Source organism: Hippopotamus amphibius, chromosome 3 (genome assembly GCF_030028045.1).
Source record: "Hippopotamus amphibius kiboko isolate mHipAmp2 chromosome 3, mHipAmp2.hap2, whole genome shotgun sequence".
Classification (NCBI taxonomy): Eukaryota; Metazoa; Chordata; class Mammalia; order Artiodactyla; family Hippopotamidae; genus Hippopotamus; species Hippopotamus amphibius.
In genome coordinates, this window is record NC_080188.1 from 74,200,264 (window position 1) to 74,227,548 (window position 27,285).

Genomic DNA, 27,285 nt, shown 5'->3' on the forward strand with positions numbered 1-27,285 from the left:
ACACTTTGTCTGTGGAGTGTGTTTCTCTCTAAATAAATCCACTTCCTACCTATCACTTTGTCTCTCACAGAATTCTTTCTGCAATGAGACATCAAGAACCCGAGCTTCCATTAAGTCCTGAAACCAGGAGTGGGAAAGAAGTTACAACCAAAGAAAAGTCTTGATACTACCTCCCTGCCTAAAGGGAGCAGATGATAATACTTACAGACTACCTAGATCAACATGGTCCTAGATCTGATCTGCCAATATTAAAAGAACTGCATAACTTGGGGACTTCCCTGGTGGCACAGAGGTTAAGAATCTGCCTGCCAATGCAGGGGACATGGGTTCGAGCCCTGGGCTGGGAAGATCCCACATGCCGCGGAGCAACAAAGCCCGTGTGCCACAACTACTGAGCCCAAGTGTCACAACTACTGAAGCCTGTGTACCTAGAGCCTGTGCTCTGCAACAAGAGAGGACACCTCACTGAGAAGCCTGAGCACCACAATGAAGAGTAGCCCCAACTCGCTGCTACTAGAGAAAGCCCGCGCACAGCAACGAAGACTCAATGCAGCCGAAAGAAAGAAAGAAGGAAAGAAAGAAAGAAAGAAAGAAAGAAAGAAAGAAAGAGAGAGAGAGAGAGAGAAAGAAAGAGAGAAAGAGAGAGAGAGAGAAAGAGAGAAAGAAAGAAAGAAAGAAAGAAAGAAAGAAAGAAAGAAAGAAAGAGAGAAAGAAAGAAAAAGAAAGAGGAAGGAAGAGCCAAACAACATAAGCTTTCTTTTGCCTGAAGCTACTTGGAACAGGATACAAAGATCTAAACTTCTTTGGTACAAGAGGCATGTTCTTTTTCCTAATTCAGCACGGAGATCCTTACCTCAGTTAAGTGAGCATATTAGGACTTTCCTCTGAACTGCACCTCTACCTCACAGAAGCAAGGAAAGCAGGATACCCTGCCCGGAATCTTGTGAGCATTCTGGTCATGCTAGCTGTTTGGCTGCATCAGTAGATGTCATGAAGCTTGATTCTCTAGCGATAATGTGTGTATGTCAAAGAACATAAAAGGGAGATTCAAAAACATAATTACTATACTCCAATACCTTAGTATTGGTTACAAATATTGGCTCTTAATTGTAATCGAGGTGCATGAAAATAAGACAAATTTCTACCTTTTAGGTCATTCATCAAATAGAAATCATCATAAAAATACAAAATTCAAAACTGACTGGCCAGTTACATTGGAAGTCTTCATAATTAGCAAGGTCTAATAATTAGTTCAGTACAATTTCATAAAGACCTGTGAAGAAGCCAATAATTAACACTGGTAATAGATACTATATAAGTATATTTAGAAACAAAAAGAATATTCCCTGGGACCAGATAAGAAAATTAGGGGTAAAACATCTCTTTTGTTGCGTTTTCCCTAATGGATAGATAGCACCCTCAATCCTTATAGCACCCCTATGTTGGGGTAGGTTGTCATTCAGAACCATGTTATGTGAAAAGTATTGATGGACTAGCTGGAGTTCCTTATTCAGAGAAGTACAGAGGTATGGATTCAGCAAATGTGAATTAAACTAAAAAATACTTTGGAAATAAACTAACCACACACTTTTTAACGCAAGGATTCTCATTTTTATGTTTTCTCCCAGGGAAAATGCTGATTGGATAACTAATAGCTTTCCTCAACCAATCTTTTCTTTTGAATCTTCTGAATTTTGTGAGAAAATTCTGTTTGTACCATGCTTTTACCAAGTCCCTGGTCTAGGTCTCAATAAATACTATTAATTTATACTTGTATCACACGAGAACCCATGAAGGGATATAAAGTTTTTATTAAAAATAGAATTATCTACATTTGGAATGCTTCTAATTTACTTCTCTAGGATGAATGTTCTATATCTTTTTATTGATTAACATTTTAGATTATTTCATTTATATGTATGTATGTACGCATATATGTAGTCGTGAAGGGAGGTCTAGTTTGACTCCATTACATCCTTTTTTCTCCTAATTACTTCCATCTCCATCCAGAAATGAAAGCTCAGTAGTTCTTGTCTGGTTAATAATTGCATGATTTTTCCTACCTTGATTCAAGCAGATTAAAGATGGAGGAGTGAACTTTCTTTAGCACACAATTCCCTGGAACTTACAAATACAAAATAACCCATTAAAACAAAGGTCATCTGTCCTTGTTTCCGGAATTAAGACAGCGAATTTCTCATACATCTTCCAAGTAACACCATAAGAGTCACATATTATAATAACAAATGGTTTAGTGTCAAGTGATGATTCTTCTCTGTACTGTATCTTATTTCACACATTGAGTTAAATTGTGGTGTTTTCAATAGTACCCCATCAACTTAAAATCAGTGTCTCCAAAATCAAGTAATAATTTCCTTCTTTTCCACTATTCAAAATTTTGGATGACATTCCTATTCCCTCAATCATGTAATGAATCATGTTAAGAATTAATGTATTTTCCTTTATGTTCAGTATAATAATAACTGATGCCTATACAGCATGTAACCATTTCTGGAAAAAAAAAAAGTTGTACGTACTTATTTGTTCAGTCAAAAGCCACATAATCGGAGAGACGGTGAGACTACAGAGTGGTGAAAGATACTACCCATAAGTCAAAAGGCACATGATCTAGGCATGCAAAGAAATTAATTGCTCAAACCACCCAAGTAATTGCTTGAATGTACGTTTGTACAAACTCTTGTGGGCTCAGAGAAAATAGCAATCTAACAATGCAAAAAGACATCAAGGAATGCTTCCCAAAGGAGCTGCACAGGACATAACAGGCATATGAGTGTAAGAGGAGATACTGGTGAAAGGGAAAAGCGTGACTGCCGAGGAACAGACATGATGGGATGTCCAACAACCCAAGAAAAACAAGCCTTTGGGGGAAATACAGGACTCCAGGTGTGTATAGAATAAAAGAAAACATTTGCTCTGATAATAAGCCTGGGTCACTTCAAGAAGAGATGTGTATGCCAGGTTAAGGAGCTTGGATGTTTCTTACAGGTGATGGTGAGAGAGGAGGAGGCAGACGAAGAGGCACCAACAGTAAGGAAGGAAGGGAGGAAGGGAGGAAGGAAAGGGAAAGAAAAGTAAGGGATGTTGCAATCTGTCAGCTCCCCTAAATACATGGGTGATTCTCGTTCAGGCATACCTAAAGCCTGGCGTTAATATCATCTGAACCCTTGGGGTTCTGATTTTTCCCTCTTATTCTCAGACAGATTCTTCCCAAGCAACAACAAAACTGTTGAGAATTTCACTTCATATCCTAAGAAGAGGGCTTCTTCCTCCAGAATTTCTAGGCAAAACAAAATCCTGATAGATCAGGTCATGTCTCATTGGCCTGGCTTAGGCCACCTGCACGTGCCTACAAAACTTCTGACAGAACATATTGATATGCCAATAGGAACAGATATTGATTACTTAGACAATACTGCAGCTTAGATTCATTTTGTTATTCATACCTCCCTTCAGAAATGAGAAAACCTGACACCCAGGGTTAAATGTTCAAGGTCTTCACAGTCTATACTCAAATTCAAATCTATTCACCTCCAATGTCCACGTTCTAGATATAAATAAATGCCTTCATAATAGTCAATTACCAGCCTGGAACAATGCTGCACTAAAACTCACCCAGTCTCATGAAGCACACCAATCTCTGCACAATGAGTTCCCATGGAGTTTCTGCAGAGTTCTAAATCTCTTTTAGATTTTCCTTAAAAATATATCGCCTAGATAAAAGTAGTTCAGACTCTGACTAGATATTCAAGCCTTATATTTACATAACACAATGCTGTGCACTGAAGAAAAGTCAAGATTTAAAAAATAAAAAAACAGGCAGCAAATATCATTTGGATTTGATTCTGCAATGGACAAGGGCAGCAAACCTTGGCAGGCATTTCTTTGATGGGCAGTTTTCCCTTCCCAAGTCCTTACTTCATTTCCAGGCAGGCCTCTGACAGTTGGAAGCGATGTGTACCTCTGACTAAGCAGCTTGACACTTTCTCAAGAACAAAAAAGTAAGGTTGATGACATCCTTCCCAAACCTACCACCAGCAAAAGTGTTTCCTCTCCGGGAAGGCCTTTTAGTTCAGTCTTCTCTTATTGGAAGTAAACACCTGAGCATCTTTACTCCTGCTGCCTTGGTATCACCACAAATAGTATCGCACATGATGGCTTAAGTAGATTGTACCTCCATCTTAGCCCTGATACCAAGGACTTACCCTCTGTATCGGCCTACAAGTAAATATGTAAATAAATAGAAGGGCGTGCAGTGCACTTCTCTCCTGGACTTGAAATATAGAAGGTTTTAAACAGAATCATTTCTTTTCTTTGCTAGAACAGAGATCAATCTCAAATAGCTGCAGGCTCTCACAAGGACTACTTTGAAAATCCAGCTCTGCATGATGCAGCATAGTGGAAAGAACTCTGATTGAAGAGGCAAGACCTGTATGTGTCATAAATTCTGCTTTTGCATCTATATTGAAGAGAGGGCTGCCCTTTCATAAAGCCAAAAGTGTTTGAGAGGATGAACACAGTAACGTTTGACCTTTTAAGGTGCTGAAATCCTAAGATCATAAATCTCCAACACTTAGAGAAAAATACATTTTAGTGAAATTGCTAGAATTTCTCCCTTTGAGACCTAAACAATACAAGTAAAAACACGCTTGTGGTAAAACGTAATAGGTATCTAGACAATAAGTATCATTTACCATGTTATTTACGGTCATTTCAACTGTAGTGATTAAGTAGAGCACAGACTCTGGAGCTAAATGTCTTGGTTCACCTCCAAACGCTTCTACTGAAGAGCTCTGTACCTCTCTGTGTCTCAATTTTTTTCTTCTGGAAAATGAAGATCATACTAATAGTATCTAGCTCAGTATTTTGTGACGCTTAAATGAGCAAATAGGGAAAGCCTAGAGAACAGAGCATGATACAGAATAGTGCTATTAAGTTATTGTTACTAGGATAAGGACAATAAGGACGGCACATTTAAAATAGAATGAGAACTTGCTGTATGTTCACTCAAACTCCTTTAAATATGAATATGTACAGAGCCATTTAGGAAATACTTGGTTTTCTCATATTCCCAGCGGAGAGTCTTTCTGCAATTATTGTTAAAGCAAACAAACAAAAACCAAAATTGTTTCCAAAGTTAACTGTGGTGCTAAAATACAAGCAAATATCATCATCATCACCATCCTCTTAAGAACACCAGCAGTAGCAGCTGGTGTGCACTGAGCAGCTACTCTGTGCCAGGTGCTATAGTAGAAGATTTACACCAGTCATCTCATTCTGTCCCTACAACCACCCAGTGTAGTATTTATTCCTATTATCATTTCACTGCTGAATGAACTGAGGACCAGAAAGATTAAGTAACTGGCCCCTGCTTACAGAATTAGTTAAGTGTCAGAACCTGGGAATAAACCCTGGTTCAGATGAACACAGCTCACAATGTTAGCCATAATCCCAGAGACTATAGTTCCGAACAAAGATGCGTTTTTCATTTTAACTTTTTCCGTGTAATTTTTTTCTGATCTGGGGTTCTTAGCAAAACCCATCTGGGTAAACATGTTGGAAGCTGTAGAATAAAGAAGAATCTCCCCCCAAAGAGAGGAAGGTTTTCCATTGTGCACCATTTTTGAGATGCTATGGGAAAAGAAGAGCATGTGAGCCATAACAGAACGTAATTTCATATATGTTCTTTCCCTCATTCTTCCATATGATTTTCTTTTACCATAAATATTTAGGATTCCTGGGGCTTGTCAAACTAGTTAAAGTAAATTTTTATTGAGAAATGAAATTTCTCACCCATCTTATGTTCCTTAAGGAAGTCCTATTACTGGTGACCTTCACGTACCACAATTTCTTCCTCGTTAAATCTCCAAACACATCATAAAAATAATCGTCATTTCCTCGTTACCCAAATGAGATAGGTTCAAGCCAAGTATTTCATTATTTCTCATTTGGTAAACTATTCGAAAAAGAGATTGTAACATAAATACTGCTGCACAAGAAACTTTAAAATTAAAAATAATAATAATAAATCAGGAATTTCTAGTAAAGGCAAGACTAATCAAGAAATTTCCAGTTCTCTATTCTGGGACCCCTGCTTCCCACTACCCTGGAATCTCTGGGGACGCCTGCAGTTTGCGTAGGTGGCCCAGTTCTTCTCTACAAATGTGTTTAAACTTACCTTAAACTAAAACCTTTCTGTGAGTTCACTCACATTTCTTTCCTCTTTCTTCTTTTTGCTACCCATTATTTACAATCTCAGCACCTCATCATTCCTTGATCCCTTGGATTCTCCCTATTTTCTGATAGTCTGGTGACCTCCTAATCGCTAAATCCAGTTATCTTTTCTCACCTTCCTTGATATCTCTGTACCACTAGCAACACTGACCTTCGTCTCTATTTTAAAGCTTTCCCCTAATTTGGTTGCTAGGGCACTGCACTCTCTGATTCCCTTCATTTTTTTTCTTACTGTTCTTTTTATCTTTTTTCCCATCTTTTATCCATTCAACACAAATTTATTCAGGAACAAATAGTAGGTTAGAACCTGAAGATGGAAAGACAACCCAGATGGTACCTGTTCTAAGAGTTCACAGCCTGAAGGAGAGCTAGACTCTAAGCGGAGGATTATGGAACTGAGATAAATCTTACATCAGGGCAGCGATTCCCAAAGTATGACCAGTGGACCAGTGGTATCAGCATTACCTGAGCACATGTTAGAAATTCAACTTTTCAGGCCCCAGCCCAAACCTACCAAAGCAGAAAGCTGAAGTAGGTTTGTTTTTGTTTTTGTTTTTGAACTGTGGGGGGGAAAACATATAACCTATAATTTACTATCTTAACTATTTTTAAGTAGACAGTTCAGTAGCGTTAAGTATATTCACATTGTTGTAAAACAGATCTCCAAAATTTTTCATCTTGCAAAACTGAAACTCTATACTCATGAAATAACACCTTCCCTTTTCCTCTCTCCCCAGCCCCTGGTAACCACCATTCTACTTTCTGTTTCTACGAATTTAACTGCTTTAGATACCTCATATATATGATGTCATACAGTATGTCTTTTTGTGATTGGCTTATTTCACACAGCATAATGCCAACAAGGTTCATCTGGTTGTAGCATGTGACAGAATTTCCTTCTTTTTTCAAGGCTGAATAATATTCTATTGTATTTATATACCACATATTTTTTTATCCATTCAACCACTGATAGACATTCGGGTTGCTTTCACCTCTTGCCTATTGTGAATACTGCTGCTTTGAACATGGGTGTGCAAATATCTCTGAGATCCTGATTTTAATTTTTTGAATATACACTCAGAAGTAGGATTGCTAGATCACATGGTAATCTTATTTTTAATTTTTTGAGGAACCTCCATACTGTTTTCAATAGTAGTTGCACCATCTTGCATTTCTACTGACAGTGCACAGAGGTTCCAATCCCTCCACATCCTAGCCATGGAGAAATAAAACTTGCTATTTTCTGGTGTTTTGATAGTAGCCATCCTAATAGGTGTGAGGTTGCTTCTTATCTTTTTACTGAAACCTGGTCATCTCTCATTCTCCATAAGTCACTATTTCCCAAGGTTGTGACTTTGATCATTTTCTCCTATTTCTCTCTCATTTTCAAAAATCACTTCTGTAAAGGTGCCTTTCAAATCTTTATTTCAAATACTGTGGTTACTTCCAAATTCAAAAGTTATTTCCAACTTGCTTCTTTTTTGTACATTCCAATAAAGAAAGTTTGAAAGAACAGATACTTGTTTTATCAACTTCCCTTGCTATTACTGGTGGCCATGGGAAACAATTCTAGCTAATGATATGCAAGAAAAAGTCTGAAACAAGTTTATTTTCCTGAGGAAACAGAACAGAATCAGATAATACTCCCCCTTCTCCTTTGCTGTGTGAGAAAAAATATGAAATAATTTTTAAGCAACTGTTAGTTGTTTCTAGACGATATAAATCTGTCACTTTCCCCTAATTCCATACACCTATTTCCAAGAGATTACTTAGATATTTTTACATGGATATCTCATCTGCATGTCAAACTTGTGGTGACAAAAATCAAATTAAAATAAAGAAGCCTGTGCATTTGTCATATCTTTATGTTTTCTTAATAGAGCCAATAATAATATTTCTTATTTCACAGAATAAGTATAAAAATATTTAAGTGAATTAATTGTGACATGACTAAACAGGGCAGGGCAAATAATCTCTAGGAATTTTCAACTGGAGGAAACAGCCTTAAGATATACAGCTTTTTTCCTCATTTGACTATTTTTATCATGACATTGTCAGCATCCTGGAATAAGATCTCATGATCACTTGGCAATGTGGGTTAGCTTCTCCTGGATGTCTGTTCATCGACACTGAAGTCTCACATGCTGTAACTCAGCTAACCTGAGACAGGCACCAAATAATACTCGCGTAGCTATAGCTACTACACGGGAAGCTAATGTAGGCATATCCAAATTGAAATGAACAATAGGAAGGTCATCATGGCATTTCAGCATCTGAAGGCAGATACGCTGACCCAGTGGGAAAGATGCATTATCTAAGGCAGTGACTCCAGATACTGAAAGAGCATTCAAACCGTAAATTCTCCCTCTTCCCTTTCCTGGAGGTCAGTTTAAAGAGGAAGTTCTTAACCACATTTACAAGGGTGGTTACCTTCAGAATCAGATTGACTGAAAGTCATCATCAACTTCAAATTATTAACAGAGTTAGGAAACTTACTGTTCCTGAAAAACCTCCCACAGTCCAATAGATTCAATATCAGAAGATTGAGATTCTGGTTGACATTTCAATATGACCTTGAACAAATTAGTTAAATTTACTTCTAGCTCCCTGACATCTGAACCTCTCTATGAGGTTCAACTGTAATACTACAACATGTACAAATTCTTTGTAATTACTGAAGTTTTATGTAATTTCTTTGTTCTTTATTTCCCATGATGTCCCAAAGAAAATTAGCACTGCTGTAAAAGGTAAAGTAATATGTATAGCTATAGGGTAAGATAATCCTCTCCTTTAATATGCTATCCAAATACACCACTTGTACTCTGATCTGATGTTTAGTTAATTAATAACACTTAAGCCTTTTCTTCCATTTTATCTTTGGTGTTTCTGAGAGTCTAAATGGTTAAGCCATTTGCCTCACAGAAGAAAAACAAAAAGCTTTTTTTTTCACAACTTTTAGGTGGCTATGGTCTCTGAAGTTCCTTCAAACAGTCTCATCTAGTAAAGCATTCACGAATTTCATGAAGTCAGACTAGAGAAGAAATATTCTGCTTCTTCTAACAAATGTTTTGAGAAAGAAAGCAAGATTGTAAGGAAGGCAGAAAAGAATTCTTTATTCTCCACTTTTACTTTCTGCTATATCCAAGGTCAAAGAATCCTATAAAAAAAGCCCTTCTTTTGGGGCAGTTTGAATGATGTTGCAAAAATCAAACTGGATGATGACTCAGAGCTGGAAGAGTGAAAAAGGTATAGGGTGATTCACTGGTCAGCCTATCTGGTATAAGTATGATTTGAAAAGTGAATCTTAAAGAAGAGGGATTTTTTTCCTCTCATTCCTTCTCATATGTGGTTTCAGAAGACAGACCCATAGACACAATGTCCTTTATAACCCAAGTCAGAAGATGAGAATCAGGTATCAAAATGACTCTTATAACGAAAAATGTGGACATGCATAGCAATTATTTTTTTGCTGTTTTTCTCCCTTTTTGGAAAGAAATACTCAGGAAATGAATACTGGAGTATCAGAATACAGAGTAACGGGTTAATGAAATACTAAAATAAAAACAGAAAAAGTTGGTTCTTATTCATTGCTGTTCACTTGTTTCAAATTGAAAGAGCTCTGGTGTACCAGCATAGGCTCAGCACCCAGCCACACGTCATCTCAAGAGAACACAGGCAAGATATGCAGACTGATCAATTCACTGAAAACATGGTCAACCTTGAGGAGTCTGATACCAGGAAACCACTAACCCTTCTCTTGGAAATACGCTCAGGAAAGAATGCCCTGAGTACAAGAATAATATCTGCAGTAAACAATGATAATACCTGCGTTTCTATTATATTTTTAGTTTTCAAAGCACTTTTACATGCGTAAGCCTCTTTTCCTTTTATCAGTAGACAGAGCAAGTATTATGGTTTCCATTTCAGAGCTGGGGAAACTGAGATTGTAAAAAGCCACACAACTAAGTAGCAGATCTGAGATCAGAGCTTCTGATTCTAAACATGGTCTTCTTTATTCTCAACATCGCATCATGATTGGGAAGGGATCCTTGAGTGGATGGAGAGTTGTATCCTTGACCCCAAGTTTGAAAACGTCCTTGTTATGCTTGTTTCCGACACTGTGTGAACCTGATTTTCCAATAATGGCATTCAGAAACCTTGTTCTTGCATCCACTGGTGTGGTTTTCAAACGCCTCTTACAGTCTCATAATAATCCATCTCCAGTTTGGTATCGTCTTTTCTCAGATACTTGTTTAGGTTGCAAGTTCAAAATCAATGACGCTCATACAGAGGGGAAATGACTACTACATGTGTGTGCTGGAGAAAGCAGAATGCGGAAGGCAATAAATCAGAATTTGAAAGACAGGCTTCTGACTTTAAGCCTACGCTAAGGTTCTCTTTACAGACGGAGCACTGCTCTGAATATTAACAGTGCCCTAAGCATATTCTACGTAATGTACATAGACATACAAATTTCTGACTATTACTCCATTACATACTCATATTTAAGACTATTATATATGTAGGTATGACAAGCACACATCCAGAGTTTCTAATATGAACTCTCAGTTTCTTTGCTGCTTGGAGGTCACAGCAAGCTGCTACGCACATTTCACTGTCCCTCAATTTAAACTTAGGAATGAAAAGCGAATGCTGTAGCCATAACACATGCTCCAAATTCCCCGAGTGGGGGCAGGCAGGGGTGAAGTGGGTGAGCTCTTGTTTACACTTAAATCCTATCCAGTTAAGATTTTCTTGGGAAACTGCTTTCCTACATTCTAACATGCTAAGGTGATACCAGTGCCCTTTTCAAAAAAAGAAAATGGCAGTTAAAAAAAAATCAATATATTATTTAAAAATTTAAATATCCTTATAGACCCCTTGTGATTAAACAAATCTCGACAGTGTCTTCCAAAAGCTGCTCGCTCTCTCTCTCCTGGTTAAAAACTATTACCCAAGTTTGTCCGAAAGACCAAACTGTCTGTGAACTCACACACTGAATTCCTTAGGACAGCTGCCCCCTCAGCATTTAGCTCCAACCTCAAGGGGCACAGCTTAAAAGATAGCCTGACTTATTGCCATGAAACCTGAGTAACGCGGCTCAGGGCAACTTGACAAGACAACCTCTGTGATGTGGAACCAGATGTCCCTCAACTTTTTTCAGAATGTGGCCTCACCTTCTGCCTTGGTGAATACACATAACTTTTCTCCATATGTTTAAAAATACTTTTCACGTGAACTTAAATACCAGCTGGAACTTAGCTGTAATTATCATTCCATTCAAATGACTCTAAGGAAAGCCTAGGTTTCTTCAGAATTTTCCTTTGTTCCTGCCGCACCGCGTATATAAACTTAAGGTAATTAAAAGCTATTCTGAGCTGAAGCAGACTAATCTTTTAAATCACTAGTTTCTGCTCCTTTCTAATGGGAAGAAATGTTTTGGCAACATTGCACATTTCAGCTTTGCAAAACCAAGCAGGAACGGGAAGCCGCTGCAAGACTCGTGTCCTCCGTGCCCACGTCGGGCTGTTCCTGGATCATCCCCATCAGATAGAATGTTCCCTACGCTTCCACCTGCCCTCACAGCTGTGCCAAGAAGGCTGCTGTGTGAATTAGAGCCAGCCAGCTGGGCTTTCACAGCCTAAGCCACTGGACAAATGGTAACAACCTGCAAATACTTGAAAACTATCAGATGAGGTCAATATCTCAGAAGGAAATAAGGTGAAGCAGAAACAAACTCTCTCTCAGTTCAGGGTCCAGGTTAGACTCACAAATCCCAGTGGTCAGTTATCAGATCATTTGACTGGTGTTAGCAGGTTAAAAAAAAATGCTCCTAAATCTACTTTGAAGCATGAATTCATTACCCAGTTTACTGACTACAACAGCACCAGAAGACGGAGCTCCCACTGGTGACCTCAGATCCTTCAGTCCCCTACAAGTTCCCCTAGTTATTTCAGGGAGTTCCCAGGGTTTCTCAAGTGATGCAAATAATGACCATCTTCTTCCTCTTCTACTCTGACTGGCCTTGGTGAGGTTTTCAGCTACTGTCTTCCTTCCCTACAGATGATCCCCCTGATGGTAGGTCCCTCACATCTGCCGTCTCCCCAGGCACTACTGCGCACCCGCCAGCATTCCTCTAGGTGACCACTTGCTTGTGGCAGTTCCCTCCCAGCCAGGCTCCTGATAGCCCTCCTGTTTTGAATCTTCATGAAGCAAAAGTGATATTTCTCTGAGGACAATGTATTTTGCATGGGAGTCATATAAATGACACTTACCTTTTAAAGTTACATTTATTCTATTTTATTAAAATAAGGAAGTCTTTCAGACTTAGCAGGACTGTCCGATTATACTCTTATTTTATTTCACGCTCTCCTGTTTCTTTATTTTCTTTCTCTTATTATCTACTCCTTTCCTCCCCCATTCCATCCACTGCATTTATCCTCTTATATTTATCTACATACTCATTTACAATTATATATTGTTTCATTATAAACACAGTACACATACATATATAAAGGCATTTTTAATGATTCATTTTCAAAAATCAGTATTCTATTACACATCATTTTTTGCATCTTGCTTTTTTCAAGTATGCAATACCTCGTGGATCTTCCTCCAAGTCTACTTTTAGAGCTCCAATTAATTAATCATTCTTTTCTAAGGCTTCATAATATCCCTAATTTGGATACACCAGAATTTATTCACACTTTCCCTCTAATTTTTCACTATTATCAGTAATGGTCAAACATTCCTCTCCACATATCATTAAGTACTGGTGGTTCTATATCTATGAGGTTGACAGCTAAGAGTAACATTGCTAAATGAAAATGTACAGCTGCCTTTCATTTAAATACACGCTGGCAGATTTTTCTTAAGTTGTAAAACTTTACATTCAATCAGCACTGTACGAAAGGGCACTTATAGCACATCTCTGCCAGCAATGGTCTTTACATCCTTTGCCAGTTTATTAGCAAAAGCTGATGATCACACTGCTATTTTAATTTTGTATTTCCAAAAAAATAATAGTTAGAACACTTTTTATATTTCTTAGTCATTTGAACTTATTTTTCTGAGGGATGCCTTTTTAAATACTTTGCTCAAATTTTTGACGCTACTTCTAAATTTGGAAGAACTCTTTAAAAACTACAAGGATTACTAATCCACCAGTCTCAGCATCCTATTAGGGAATGCAGAGCAGATGAAGCTTCTCCATGTTTGTGATGAACATGATATAGTTGCCCAGTTTTGGAAAGAGAATGGAAAATGGCCTTAACTAACCATTTCTACTTTAATTGGGAAAAAGCAAACTAATTCAAGGTATTTTTTTTCTTTTTTAAGCTAGGTTAAACAATATTTCCATAACTCACACATCTGAAGACAGTCAAGGGTGAAAATACTGAAACTACAGTTCTGCTGATCTCCATAAAATAAAGATGTGGCTACCTCACAGACAAGCAGCCACTCTGCTATGGCCCCCAAAAGTTTGTAAGAAGTTTGTTTGCTTCATGAATAAATTCATTTTCTTATTGTCAAAGAGCCAGTCTTTCTCTGTGCAAACAACATTTTCTTCTGGAAAGTGAGGAGGTATTAATGAATATCCTTTTCTCTACTGTGGGAATCCAAACAAAAACCAAAAATCTCTAAACAGATGATATACAACAAGTACAATGCTCAGGCAGAGGACAGTGGCACAAAGAAAGAACTGGAAAATGTGAGAAAAGGGAAAACAATGTAAAGAGCAGCATAGAATGGAATGCACTTGATATGTAAATTACAGGGCAGAGGAAATTAAAGACAGAGATGCAAATGCAGATATACAAGGGAGCAGCATAAATGCTAAAGGGAAGAAGTTAAATAAGTAGCACTTCTGCTTCTGGTTAAGATGTAAAAAGTTGCAGGAGATTGTCACTCCCATTGGTACACTGAAAAGAGGTCAGATATGCCACCAAATCATACCTTCTGTTAAACCTATCAGAAAACTGAAACAAATAAACCCAAAAAAATACCAAAAAAAAAAAAAAAAACCCACCTGAAATAAACCAAAATGAAATGAAATCCAGATGGTGACAGACCCTTAGTAGAAGAAGAAACGCCCAGGGCTGGTGTCATCCTTGGCTGAGCAGCAGGAATAAGAGGATCTTACACAGAAATCAGCTGAACTTGTAATGAACTTCTAATGAGCCCATGTGAGCCACTGTGAGAAATCTGAATCCCTAAGAGCCCTAGCGACTGCCTGAGTCTCACCCATCCACCTACATTTTCCATGGGACATCACATTATGCAGGAGGGTATTCCAATGAATACCAACCAGGCCAGGGACTAGCCTGGGAGCCAGGACATTGGGGTCCTTTTCCCAGCTTTTCCACTGACTTACTGTGTGACAATAAGAGAGATTCACTGCTGAGGTGCACAGGGTTATCTCCAAGGCAAGGGCTGAAGAGCAGAGTTGATTCCCCCACATACTAGGCTGACGCCTGGCAAAGAAGTGGAAGAGCAGTGATTTAAAAAAAAATTGCTCCAAGAATCTAAGGTTGGTTTAACATACAAAAATAAAGTAATTCACCACACTAACAGAATAAGTAAGAAAAACACTTCAGCATCTCAACACACACCACCAGAAAAAAAAATAGTTTGACTCAGTCCAACACCATTCATGATTAAAACACACAGAAAATTACAGATAGAAGGGAAATTCCTCAATCTGATCAAAAGGCATCTATGAAAAACCTACGTTTAAGATCATACTTAATGGTGATATGTTAAACACTTTCCCCTTAAGTTTGGGAACAAAACCAGGATTTCCACTGTTACCACTTCTATCAATACTGTATTAAATGTCCTACCTAGCCAGTGCAATAAGGAAAGATAAAATGTACAATGACTGGAAAGGGAAACATAAATCTTTCATTATTCACAGATAACAAGATTGTGAATTTTACAAAACTCTATGGAATCCATGAAAAAAAAAATCCTTTAGAACTAATATGTAAATTTAGCAAGGCTGCAGCCTTGTATACAAAGTCGATGTACAAAAATGACTGTATCTCTACCTATTAGCAAAAAATAACTAAAAACTATAGTTTTAAAGCAATACCTTGTATATTAGCATAAAAAATCATATACCTAGAAATAAATCTAAAAAATATTATGACGTATACTGAGCACAACTAGATTGCTTATGAAAGTTTAAAGGCCTAAATAAATGGAATGATATACATACCATATTTATAGATCAAGAGACAATATCATTAAGATGTTCATCTCTCCAAACTAATCTACAGATTCAAAATAATTCCAGTCAAAATCCCAACAGGTTTTTCAAAGTAACTGACAAGTTGTTCTAAAATTTATACAGAAAGACAAAAGGCTTTCAAATTGGCAAAAACAAAAACAATTTCGATAAAAAGCTGGTAAAGATAAAGGATTTAAACTACCAGATTTCAGGATTTATTATGAAGCAACAATAATCATGTTATTGTCATGAAGCTAAACGAACAGATCAATGGAATAGAATAGAGCATCCAGAAACAGACCCACATGTATCAGCAGACACCGACTTTCTAGACAAGGCACCAACTAAGTTAAGTGAAGAAAAAGGTATTTTTAATAAATGATGATGGAATAACTAGATATCTATATAGAAGAAAACTTTGATCCCTACCTCGTTCCTATTACAAAAATAATAATAATAATAATTTGAGATGGAGCTTAGACCTGAATGTAAAGGCTAGAACTATAAAATATTTTGGAGGAAAACACTGGAGAATATTCTCCTGGCCTGACGTTAGGGAGATTTCTTAGGGCACAAAAGCACTTGCTATGAATGAAGAAATTGAAAAACTGGACTTAATCAGGATTTAAAATTTCTGATCAACAAAATACATCATTAAGGGAATTATTAGGCAAGCCAAAGACTAACAGAAAACTGTAAAACATATTCAACAAAAGCACTTGTATCCACAAAATACGAAGAATTCTTAGAAACTATTCTTTTCAACAATAAAAAGAAAACCAATTTTTTTTTTACATAGGCAAAAGACTTGAATGAACACTTCATTAACAAAAAAAGGATGAGTGGCCAATAAGCACAGGAAAAAGTGCTCAACATAATTTTAGTCATCAGGAGAATGCAAATTAAGGCCACAATGAGATACCACCTTCATATCTACTAGAATGAAAAATGAAAAAGGTGGACAATATTATTGTTCGTGGAGTAACTAGAACTCTCATGCATTACAAAGAGTATGAGAATAAAGTTGCAAATAATTATGAATAGTTTCTAGAAAATTTAAACATGTATCTGACTTATGACATAACTATTATACTCGGTATTCACCCCTCAGAATAAAAGCATAATTTCACACAAATGCTTGCACACAAATGTTCATTGAGACTTAGTCATTGTTGTTAAAAGCTGAAAGCCATTAAATGTCTATCAATACGAGAATGAATAAATAAATTGTGGTATATCACTACAACAGAATACCATTCAATAATCAAGTCAAGCAACATAAATGAATCTCAAAAACACGACGTTGAACAAAACACACGAGATACAAGAGAGCACACACTATGTGATTTCATTCACATAAATTTTAATAAGCAAAACAAGTCTGTCCGTAGATATGGGAAAGTGATTGCTTCACGGTGTGTGTGTGTGTGTGTGTGTGTGTGTGTGTGTGTGTGTGTATGGAGGGGGCAACTGACTGCAAAGGGATACAAGGGAATCTTCTGGAATGATGAAAATGTTTTACATCTTGTCTTGGGTAAAGGCCATATGGTCATTTGCATTGTCAAACTCATCAAAGTGAATGCTTTAAGATCAGTCCATTTTATTGTATATAAATTATACTTCGATGAAATATAAATACGCTCTTTGTAAATATAGGCCACTTATCAACAGGTAGAAAGGAAGAGAAATTATTTATGAAGGGCAGCAACATATTGGAACTCTGAACTACTTCCATATGCATTTGGTAACTCCCCTTGCAAACTATGTCAAAACATAAAGCGGAGCATTTCAAAAGGCCAAGGCTGAGTGAATGAAGAGGCTGAGAGGACCATGCAGCACACAGAAAAGTAAAGGGAAAAACAAGGCCAGGGGGACAAAAACAAAATTATGAGACATAAATCTAAGCCATTTCACAACAGGCAATAACAGCTATGTTTTCATGAATAGTAGCAGGTCATACCATTACAAAAGTTCTTCAGACATCTACAGTTAGTTATACAATACTCAATTTAAGTGCTTAAAATGTCTGGATATGCGTTTTTTTTTTTTTTCCTGTATTTGATTATTGACTTTTTTTTTTCAATTAATCAATTTTTAGGCTCCAAACGAAGAATGCTTTTAAAGCATCAGTTGAAGTAAAAAATATACTGTGGGAGTGAAAAATGTGAGAAATCCTATCAACTATGTATATACCATAGTGCAGCATGGAAAAAATAAAGGAGCTTTGACTTGACCTACTAAAGTTTTCAGAATCCCAATTTCTTCATCTTTAAAATGGGCATAATGATACTTCTTCCCTCAAAGAAGTTTCATGGAGATTAAAGAAGAAACTAAAAATTAAACACGGTGCTTGGTATGTACTTAGTGATCAGTAATCTTAATTTCCTTTTCCTTACCCAGTGCACCATACCTTCCAGGTAGAGAGGAAGGCCAGCTACAGAATTTGCCTCAACAAGTATATTTAGACTTAAACTTGTAAGAAGTCAATGGAGAAAAGCAAGCCAAGTCAAAGTATACTAAGTAGAAAATAGTTTTATTTTCCACTGAAAAACATAAAAACTGAACTGGATAATTCTGCCTAGGGAACTAAACTTCCTTGGACATATAATACGCAAAATACAACAAATTTACACCCAGAGGACTTCCGTGGCAGTCCAGTAGTTAAGACTTCGTGCTCCTACTGCAGGGGGCACGGATTCGATTCCTGGTCAGAGAACTAAGATCCTACATGCTGTGCGGTGCAGCCAAAAAATAAATAAAAATAAATTTACATCCAAGCTAGATAAGGTCACTTTTCTGAAAGGTACAAATGGGGAGCTGTTAGTTTTTGGCAGTAAAAAATGTCTTAGGACATATATCCTCACATGAGAAATGTTCAGTGTCTATTGGACATAGAATTCTATCCTATAAACTAAACATCTAACAATTTGGGGAGACAGCAAACATTCATTTAGCCCTAGAACAAAAGGACTGAAGTCAATGTGGCGTCCTGCAAAATACATCACAAATTTAAACTTCTACCACAGGCAAAACCAGTTATGTGACCTAATCATTTGTTTTTAAGTTGATGGTAGTCCTGAGACCTTGTTCAGTACCTTCCAAAACACCTCCCCTTGGGAGGAAGGGGAAAGAGAGAAAGGTTTGATGGTGATGTTCTTTTCATTCATAAATTTTTCCTTCCTCTGAGTTTTTGCTGTAACATATGAAAGACCCAGATTCCCAGCTTGATTCCCTAGGGCTGAACACTGTAAATGTTGTGCTAAAAACACTTTTGTCTACGTTCTTTCAGTCTGCAAGAGTGTTCAAACAGAGCCTACAACCGATAGATATCCAGAAGACATCAACTTCACTGTTACAACTTGGGCTCTCATATTCTAGCCACGGGCTTCAATTTCAATCTTTAACGTCTCCACCATACAGCTGGGTGTTAGAATAACCCATTCTGAGAAAACAGATAATTTCCTTATGGTAAGGAAAATAACAAAAAGGCCACTCTAATTCTAATAATAACCTTATGTACCCCGACTCCCTGCCTCCCTACCTGCCAAGCATTATCCACCCATCTGCTGCAGAGGAAGACTCGCTGCCATGAATGGGAAGGATGAAGGATGCGGTAGGAGGAAGTAAGAGTCATTCCGAATCAACAGTTAGACTCTTCTCATTCTTTACAATGACTGATTGCATTTCTGCTGAAGTTATTAAGAGAGAATCTTAGGTTCAGTTGTTTAGAGGAGTAAGAACAAGTTAGATAAGAACAAGGGCGCAGATGAAAGGTTATCTTATCTCTTTAAAATCTTCCAATATTAATACATATGTAAACAAACATGAGATGGCAAAGTAACATTTATTTGACTGGCTAATTCCAAGTAATACTAAACTCAACAGAAGAAGAAAAGGAACTCAGCTGACTCAATTAATTAGTATTCAGCCAGCAGAGAATATCTCATTGTCCTGTCCTAATATGATCAATGGTTTACTAGGATCAAATATTTAAACTCCTTTTAAATATGTGCACATAATTTGTTGATTTTCCAAAACATGTAAATATTCATAATCTCATTTCTTAATCCTTAAAAGTATTCTAATCTTAAAAATAATTAGGTTCTTAAATGCCCATAATCTAAACTGTACTTTAAAACCACTTGCTACCTCCTCCATGTCTGCATCCACCTCCACACCAAAAAAAAAAAAAACAAAAAAAAGCACCTTAATTAATAAGTGGAAAGTCATTTACAGCAACACAGATGGACCTCGAGATTGCCATACTGAGTTAAGTAAGTCAGAGAAAGACAAATATCATATGATACTGCTTATATGTGGAATCTAAAAAAAATAGTACAAATGAACTTATTTACAAAACAGAAATAGTCTCAGATGTAGAAAACAAACTTACAGTTACCAGGGAAGAAAAGGGATAGGAATAAATTGGGAGATTGGGATTGATATATACATACTACTATACATAAAATAGATAACTAATAAGGGCCTACTGTATAGCACAGGGAGCTCTTATCAATACTCTGTAATGGCCTATATGGGAAAAGAATCTAAAAAAGAGTGGACATATGTATATGTATAACAGATTCACTCTGCTGTACAGGAGAAATAAATACAACATTTTAAATCAACTATACTCCAATTAAAAATTAAAAAGAAAAAAATGAGGAAAGGTGCCAGGATAAAGACTACATGTCCACGGAGACTATTAGCATATTAATGAACTGTGTTTCTATTTACACTTCCATCACCAGAACTAATTGTTAGTTATTTTAAGGAAGAAGTTATGCTTTAATTAACAGCACTTGGTAAATGAAAGCTGGCTGCATTTCTTAAGTATGTTCAAATTTCACAAGTCTTATTTCACAGCAGGAATTCCAATTCATTCAATACTTTTATGTGATAACACGTCTGGATCAAGGAAGAAAGTCTTTAAAAGACCCTAATTAATGAGCTTCCAGAATAGAAGCCCACAAAAAGCATAATTAATGAGTAAGCTAATTATGTATCCCTAGAGTATTAACATACATAATATTTTAAATGAGGCAGACTGAAGGGGATAGAAACACAATTGGTATTTAATATTTCTAATTCTGATATTTCTAAGGACTTAACCAAACCAAGAGCTCAACATTTTCATCTCAGTAGCACAGAGTTTCTATAACTCTGCCCCTTCCACACCTTGGGAACTTTGGGAGCACTGAATTTGTTCATGTGCTTGGAAAAAACATAAAACCCCATAGTTTCTGCCTTACTTTCCCTTGTCAACCTGATCATTTCCCTGCTTATCACCTCTCTGCACAGTTGTGTCACCTCCTCCCATCATCCATTTGAACCATATCGCCCTTTTTCCCAATTTTATTTTTTCCCGCATTCCCCTCCCTTCTTGGCAGAAGGAAAACAAACAAACGAACAAACACAAAAAAACAGTCATGTTGTAGGTTTTGTACATAGTCTTCGGTCCAGATCTCCCAATCACAGCCCGCTCTTTTTCCCTCTTACCTCACAAATCAAGGAAAAGGAGGGCTTCACTGGTGATGCAGTGGTTAAGAATCCGCCTGCCAATGCAGGGAACATAGATTCAAGCCCTGGTCTGGGAAGATCTTACATGCTGGGGTGCAACTAAGCCCGTGTGTCACAACTACTGAGCCTGCGCTCTACAGCGCACAAGCCACTACTATTGAGCCCACGAGCCACAACTATTGAGCCTGTGTACCACAACTATTGAAGCCTGCACCCTAGAGCCCATGATCCGCAACAAGAGAAGCCACTGCAATGAGAAGCCTGCACATCACAAAGAAGAGTAGCCCCCACTCACTGCAACGAAAGAAGGCCCATGCACAGCAACAAAGACCCAATGTAGCCAATAAAAAAAAAATAAATTTATTTAAAAAAAAAAAATCAAGGAAAAGGAATAGAAAGGGTAAAAACAAAACTCCCAGGCAAATACTGATATTTTTTTATTTGCTAATTTTAACCCCAATGTCTGTCTCTAAAAATATTTTTATCTTCCCCTTTTCTTCAAAGAAGTCAGAAGTAATAAATGTAGGACTACTTAAGAAAAACCAAAGTTAGTAAATATGGAAAAAGACTTTGGTTAATATTCTTTTATTTGATTTTTACTATTTATGAGACCACTAGGCAGCAGCCAAAACAATAACTTCAGCAATATTAAGCTTGCACTTATGAATCTGTAGCTGCTAAGTCTTCTAAATATTTTACATATATTATCTTATTTAATCGTTACAACAACAACCCCGCCCCCCGCCCGCCCGCCCGCCACCACTGCCAGATAAATATAAATGAGGATCAACTCTCCCAGAGTTACAACACTGGTGAGCGAACAGGAACCAGAAAGTCTGTCTTTTCAGCAACTCTACCTGACCACCATCACTGTTTCTCTACGAGGTATGCGTGACTCTCCAAGCCCAGCAGCACCCCTTAGCCACAAGCAGAATTCTCCCAGAACCTACTGGTCTACCTACTTTCAAAATGTTTCCTGACTTATACTTCATTGTGGATCATCAATACTCCCATAGCTCCCCTCCTCACTTTGAAAACAGAAAAAAATTCATGCTGATGAGAGAGATTTAAAGAAGAGGGCTCCCTTTAAACCATCCCCTTCCCAACACCTACCAGGAGCATCCTTCCTGTCCAGGGATTTTCAGAGTGGCCTTCAGAGACAGTGCCTGCGTACCTAACGGTCTCACCTGAATCCACTGATTCAAGTGGAGGGAAAGTCAGACCCTGTAGGAAGAGCCTAGGACAAAAGACCATCAGGACCTGACATGACGTTCCTGTAAGGAGGCCAATTAAAGCTTCTATCTCGTCCTGACACTTACTTCCTCCTCTGTTTTGGTGCCACTAACAACATCAGAAGAATAGAATGAGCTTCTCTCATTCAGTGTGTAAAAGAGTAAATCGTGAAAGCAGAACACTTTATCAATCCCATTTTAGAATAAAGACAATATCTAGAAAGTTTTGAAACATTATTCAATCTCTTCCACTTGCTTTCTGCCCCACAATGTTACTCCCTCAATAGCTCCTAAAGCAAAAACAACAAAAATGTAAACCAGGACATCAGGCCAGCCTCCCTGAAAAAGAGGAAAAAGTGTTCTGAAAGCTTTTGCTCCTAACCAATTGCCAGTGTGGCACTAAGCCAAATGAATTTGAAAGAAATCCCAGCAAACTATAAACATAAGACAAGCATAAACACAGTACAAAGCCCCTCTTTGAAGAATGCCAGTCACATCAAAAACCCAATGGTTTGGAAAAGCCTATTTCTTTCCCCAAAGAAAGAAATAAGTACAAGTACTTACAGTGTCATGAGACTTATCCTTGACATCATAGACTGTTAGTTTTATTTTGGTCTCCTCATAGATGGGATACTCAGATGGGAATGTGACACCAGTCAAGAACAGTGGGTCTCTTGTTCCCTGTAACAGCACGAGAAGACAACTTTGATTCAATAAGGCAGCAACTGCAGCCGGCAGCACGCAGTGACAGGAGAATGCAGAAAGTGTCTGGGTCTGTTTGGTTTTCTAGGAAACAGTTCTATTAGAAGAGAGATCTGAATTGACAAATGATGCCCACGGGGAACAACACGGCCCAGGGCCCCAAAGTACTGATAGAGCTGTTGATAGTAAATGCCCTGTGTCATTGTCAGAGCTGCTAAGAATCTTGAAAAACAATTTATTTTCATTATATGCAGCACTCTTCTTTAGGGTCAGTTGTCAGTCCATTTAGAATACATTTAATGGATACAACCTGTGATTTATGCAAATAACCTGAGATATTGACTGATCAAATTAAAATGAAGCTCTTTTCTCATCAAGAACCATTTGGTAATCTTACCCTGTCCATTTATTTCCTCTCTGTAATGATTCAATTGAAAGCCATGCTCTGGTAGTGTCCATTTGTTTTTAGATATTCAGCTGTAATTTTTTTTTCTTAGACTGATTTGAAAACTAATGAAAGAAACTAAATATGACGGATTCGGGGCTATGACATTACTAGCTCAGGATGCAGTGCACAGGGTATTTCCATGCCTCAGAATTCATTTTGAGAGAGCTGGCATCCAACATTAAATTTTACATCTATATTTAAATATGCATAGTGCTGAATATCATGGAGATGTCTGCTAGAGTTCTGTAAGCCAGTTGTTTATGGAAGTTTCTGGAAGCTGAAGTTATTCATTCATTCATTTTTTTCTACCTTTTATTCAACAAATACTGCGTTTTGTTTGGCACGGTGTTGGACCCTCTGGAACACGCAGTGAATGAAACAGTCAACAACAGCTATATATGTTCAAATAAATGTGTCAAAATACACTTCTTTTAAGTTTTGACAATATTTTAAAAATAATCAAAGTGGAATAATGCTTGAAAACAGTTTTCCTATAAATGAACAACTTTTTAATTTTAGTTTTCTTTGAATGAATACGTATTTTTGGTTATTCAACCACAGCATTAACTACAAATGATACCAGCATTGGAACCTAAAGTTTCCCAAGGACAGAGTCAGGGCTACGTGTAGGATCTGGGTCATTCCCATTAGAGAAATGAGTGGAGTTAGGTCTGAATCATTTATTCCACCAATGGCACTGAGCAAGTCAGGACTGGGGTAGGCAACTTAGACTCTTGCAGAGAAACTTTTCTTTCAAAACAGACAGGGCTCCCAAGTCTAAGAAAAGCAAAGTTTAAGGAGTTTAGAGGACACTTTCTTTAGTCCCAGAGAATAAGTATCTTTCATTCACTAAGGCTGTGAAATATGTGTGATGAGAACAAAATAATCAAAAGGGAAACACTTCCTTTCTTGAATCTGATCCAACACAATAACAAGTTTCCTCTCAACACATTTTGAATGTTATATTAGCAACAATAAATGTAAATAGGAAATCTCTCATGGGATGAGTAATATTTACACCTTTTGCCTAGAAACATTACAGTGTCTCAAATCAATCATCTACCTTTCTTTGAAAAACACCATACTTTAAAAAGACATGCACGAAAGGCAGCGCATATGAAGTTTCCACACAGTCTGAAGAATACAGGAAAAAAATGAAAAGAGCAGAAACACTTGGGTTTAAAACGTCTCTAGGTAATTTACAACTTTTTTTTTTGCCCCTCAAAGAAACATTCATTCCATTTAATTTAAGACTTATATTTTGGGTTGTTTTTTTTTTTTCCTCTCTATTTAGTAGTCTATACAGAGATTTAGAGTGGGGATTTTCCTTCTACTTACTAAAGAAAAATATATCTTTTATAAAACAGGCAAGTTCTTTCCCCATTTGCTTATTCTGGTAAATTACACATGCATGCTTAGTAACCTCAGGTATGCTTTCTTAAATGACAGACGACAGTAACCTAAGCATAGCTGCAGGCCGTGATCTAACGTATTTCAGCTGTTTGCTCAAATCCAGAGAGTGATTGAGAGATAGGGAGAGTCAAGCAGGCACACAGCGCACTCACCTCCACAATTTCCGTGCTGGAGTATCTTGTCAGACCCTGCTCCGCGGGGTGGATGACTGAGATCTGCACCAGTGTATTCAGCTTTCGATCACGGACGGGAGCCACAAGATCCTTGCACGCTGGCAATGGCAAAAAGAAAGAAAAGAAACTAACACCGTATGTCAGGGAACACTTCTGTCCTGGGTGAGGAGGAAACTTAGCGACAGCGCTGAATGAAATCTTCTGGGACGGGCTGATTTTACAGAGGAAGTCCCTTGGAAGTACCTTACAGAAATAGGAAGTCACGTGCTGCAGAGCTGCACGCAGAATTCATTTCCACTGGCCACATGTGCAGCCCTTGTGAGTCTCCACTGCCCTGGGATCCCGGCTCTCCTGTGTGACGGTGCACACACGGCTCAGGGACTTTGAGTGACTTTAGTCATGAAACCCCGGGCTTTAATTAATTCCCCAGGACTAAGTAAACTGACTTGGGCCACAGCTGGGAAACTTTACACTGCTCCTTATTGACACTGGCTGGATTTGTTCAATTGTCGGATTGCACAACGGGTCCTTACCTATCTAGTCACTAGAGCTGGCCTCCTACAGTCCTGCAGAGGGACAGACACAGGGGAGGGGGGCTACCCTATCACAGCAGCACCCGAGCGCCGGGGGAGGGGCAGAGGAGGAGGAAGAAGGGTTAAAAGGGTCCTCCTTCCAGGATTCTAGCCAAGTCTGAGAGGTAGAAATGTGGGGAAAGGATGGGTTAATTCTTGCCCAGGGGCCACAAAAGTAAGACCTTTCCCTTGAGACACCAGGCTCATATTACAGACACTCCCCACCATACCATATTTACTTGAATATTTTCTCCTCCCACATATCATTCCCACAATTGGGGGAAGAAAAATCCAAAAAAGTATTCCTTTTCAGCAAGTCCAGTATCTCCTCAGACGTTTCCCCACCTGGCTTCGAAACATGAACTTTACTACCTGCATTCGGATCCCAAAGTGTCATGAAAAGTGTCCTCACTACTGGGAAGAGGTTCAAGTTAGGCTGAGCTGGGGGCTGGGGGACAGGCTGGAGCTGGGACCAAGGACTACAAGTGGCCCTGGGGTCCTGGATTCATGGTGAGAGTGTGCTGGGCTGTATACCATCCACACCTCATGCCTCTGCCAGTGCAGAAAGGTATTTAAGCTGGTGCTGCAGCAGTTACAGGGCCTTCATCTACTAGAACAGAGGTACTACGGCTTAAACCTGAAACTTGAAAGCAAAGCAAATTATAAATGCAATTATCACCTTTCCTTTGCTTATAAATCAGCTCATTTATAGAAGCAGAATGGAACAGAGGAAAAAGCAGGAACTTTGAAATGAAACAGGCCTGGTTTTCCGCCAGTTCTACTACCTAAGCAATGCTGGGCAAATTCTTTAACTTCTTAACTTCTTCTTGACAGACTCTGAGATCCTTTTACTCCTGTATGGTATTTTGTTGTAATTTTTCTTATTTAAACCATATGCCTATAACCACACAGGAAAGCTTAAGGAAAGCATGTATGGAAAAAAATAATAGCAACCCTTTATTTAGCTATCATTATTTTTGAGGCCTTTTGCCAATTATCTGTTTATTTTTCAAAATGGTAGTTTGAATTACTATTTCAGTTTTACATACTAAAAACCAGAGGCTTAGAAATATTAGGTGCTCACATTTACATTTCTAGAGCTCTCTGGTAGTTTTCTTACATCAACGCCAGCAGTTCCATTTCTTTTCTTGGCTTACTGAATTCCTCTCTCGCACAATGGCACCTCTCTTTGGAAGACTGACTGCCATAATTCTTTATTGTCTAACCCAAGAGATCTAGTTTTAGAAAATACTGACGCAAGCTTTCAATAATGTCAACCTATCACCGGAGTTACTTCTTTTCTGATCTCTTATCAGGCTTGATTGTGGGCTGTGGTTAGTTCTCAGAAGTGAGCAGCTGTTCTCCATTTTATCAGAGATCATCTCAGGCTCACTCCTAATAAAAACAGACAATCTCCATTCAACTGAAATGTTCTGTCCAACCCAATCCGCAGAGCCCCCAATGCTGATGAAGTAAAAACAACCATAATGGCACTTTGTATTTCTTTATAGTTTAGATCTAAAATATGGCCTAGAAAACAACAACAACTAAAGTCACATCTCGGCTGCTCAAATCTCTTTCCTTCCCAACAGCCCACAGATTTTACCGTTCCCTAATCTTATGCAGCAAGATGTCAGGGAAAGACCCTGACGTCAGTTAGAATTCCTGAGCTGTATTCCCAGATTCCTCATTTTATGTTTTCTGTGCCGTTAAGTCACAAACTCTTAGATGTTCAGTTTCC

At 37.9% G+C, this 27,285-nt stretch overlaps 1 protein-coding gene across 6 annotated transcripts in view; it reads right to left on the reverse strand.

The window, feature by feature from the left end:
- The window catches only part of INPP4B (inositol polyphosphate-4-phosphatase type II B), a 746,563-nt gene that overhangs the window by 308,588 nt on the left and 410,690 nt on the right, over positions 1-27,285 (reverse strand). For all 6 annotated transcript variants that reach the window (XM_057725716.1, XM_057725717.1, XM_057725718.1 and 3 more), the window contains 2 exons: positions 24,952-25,070; positions 22,801-22,917 (listed from right to left, as the gene is read on the reverse strand). In XM_057725716.1, the coding sequence (XP_057581699.1) occupies positions 22,801-22,917; positions 24,952-25,070 (236 nt within the window). The remainder of the gene's footprint in view (positions 1-22,800; positions 22,918-24,951; positions 25,071-27,285) is intronic.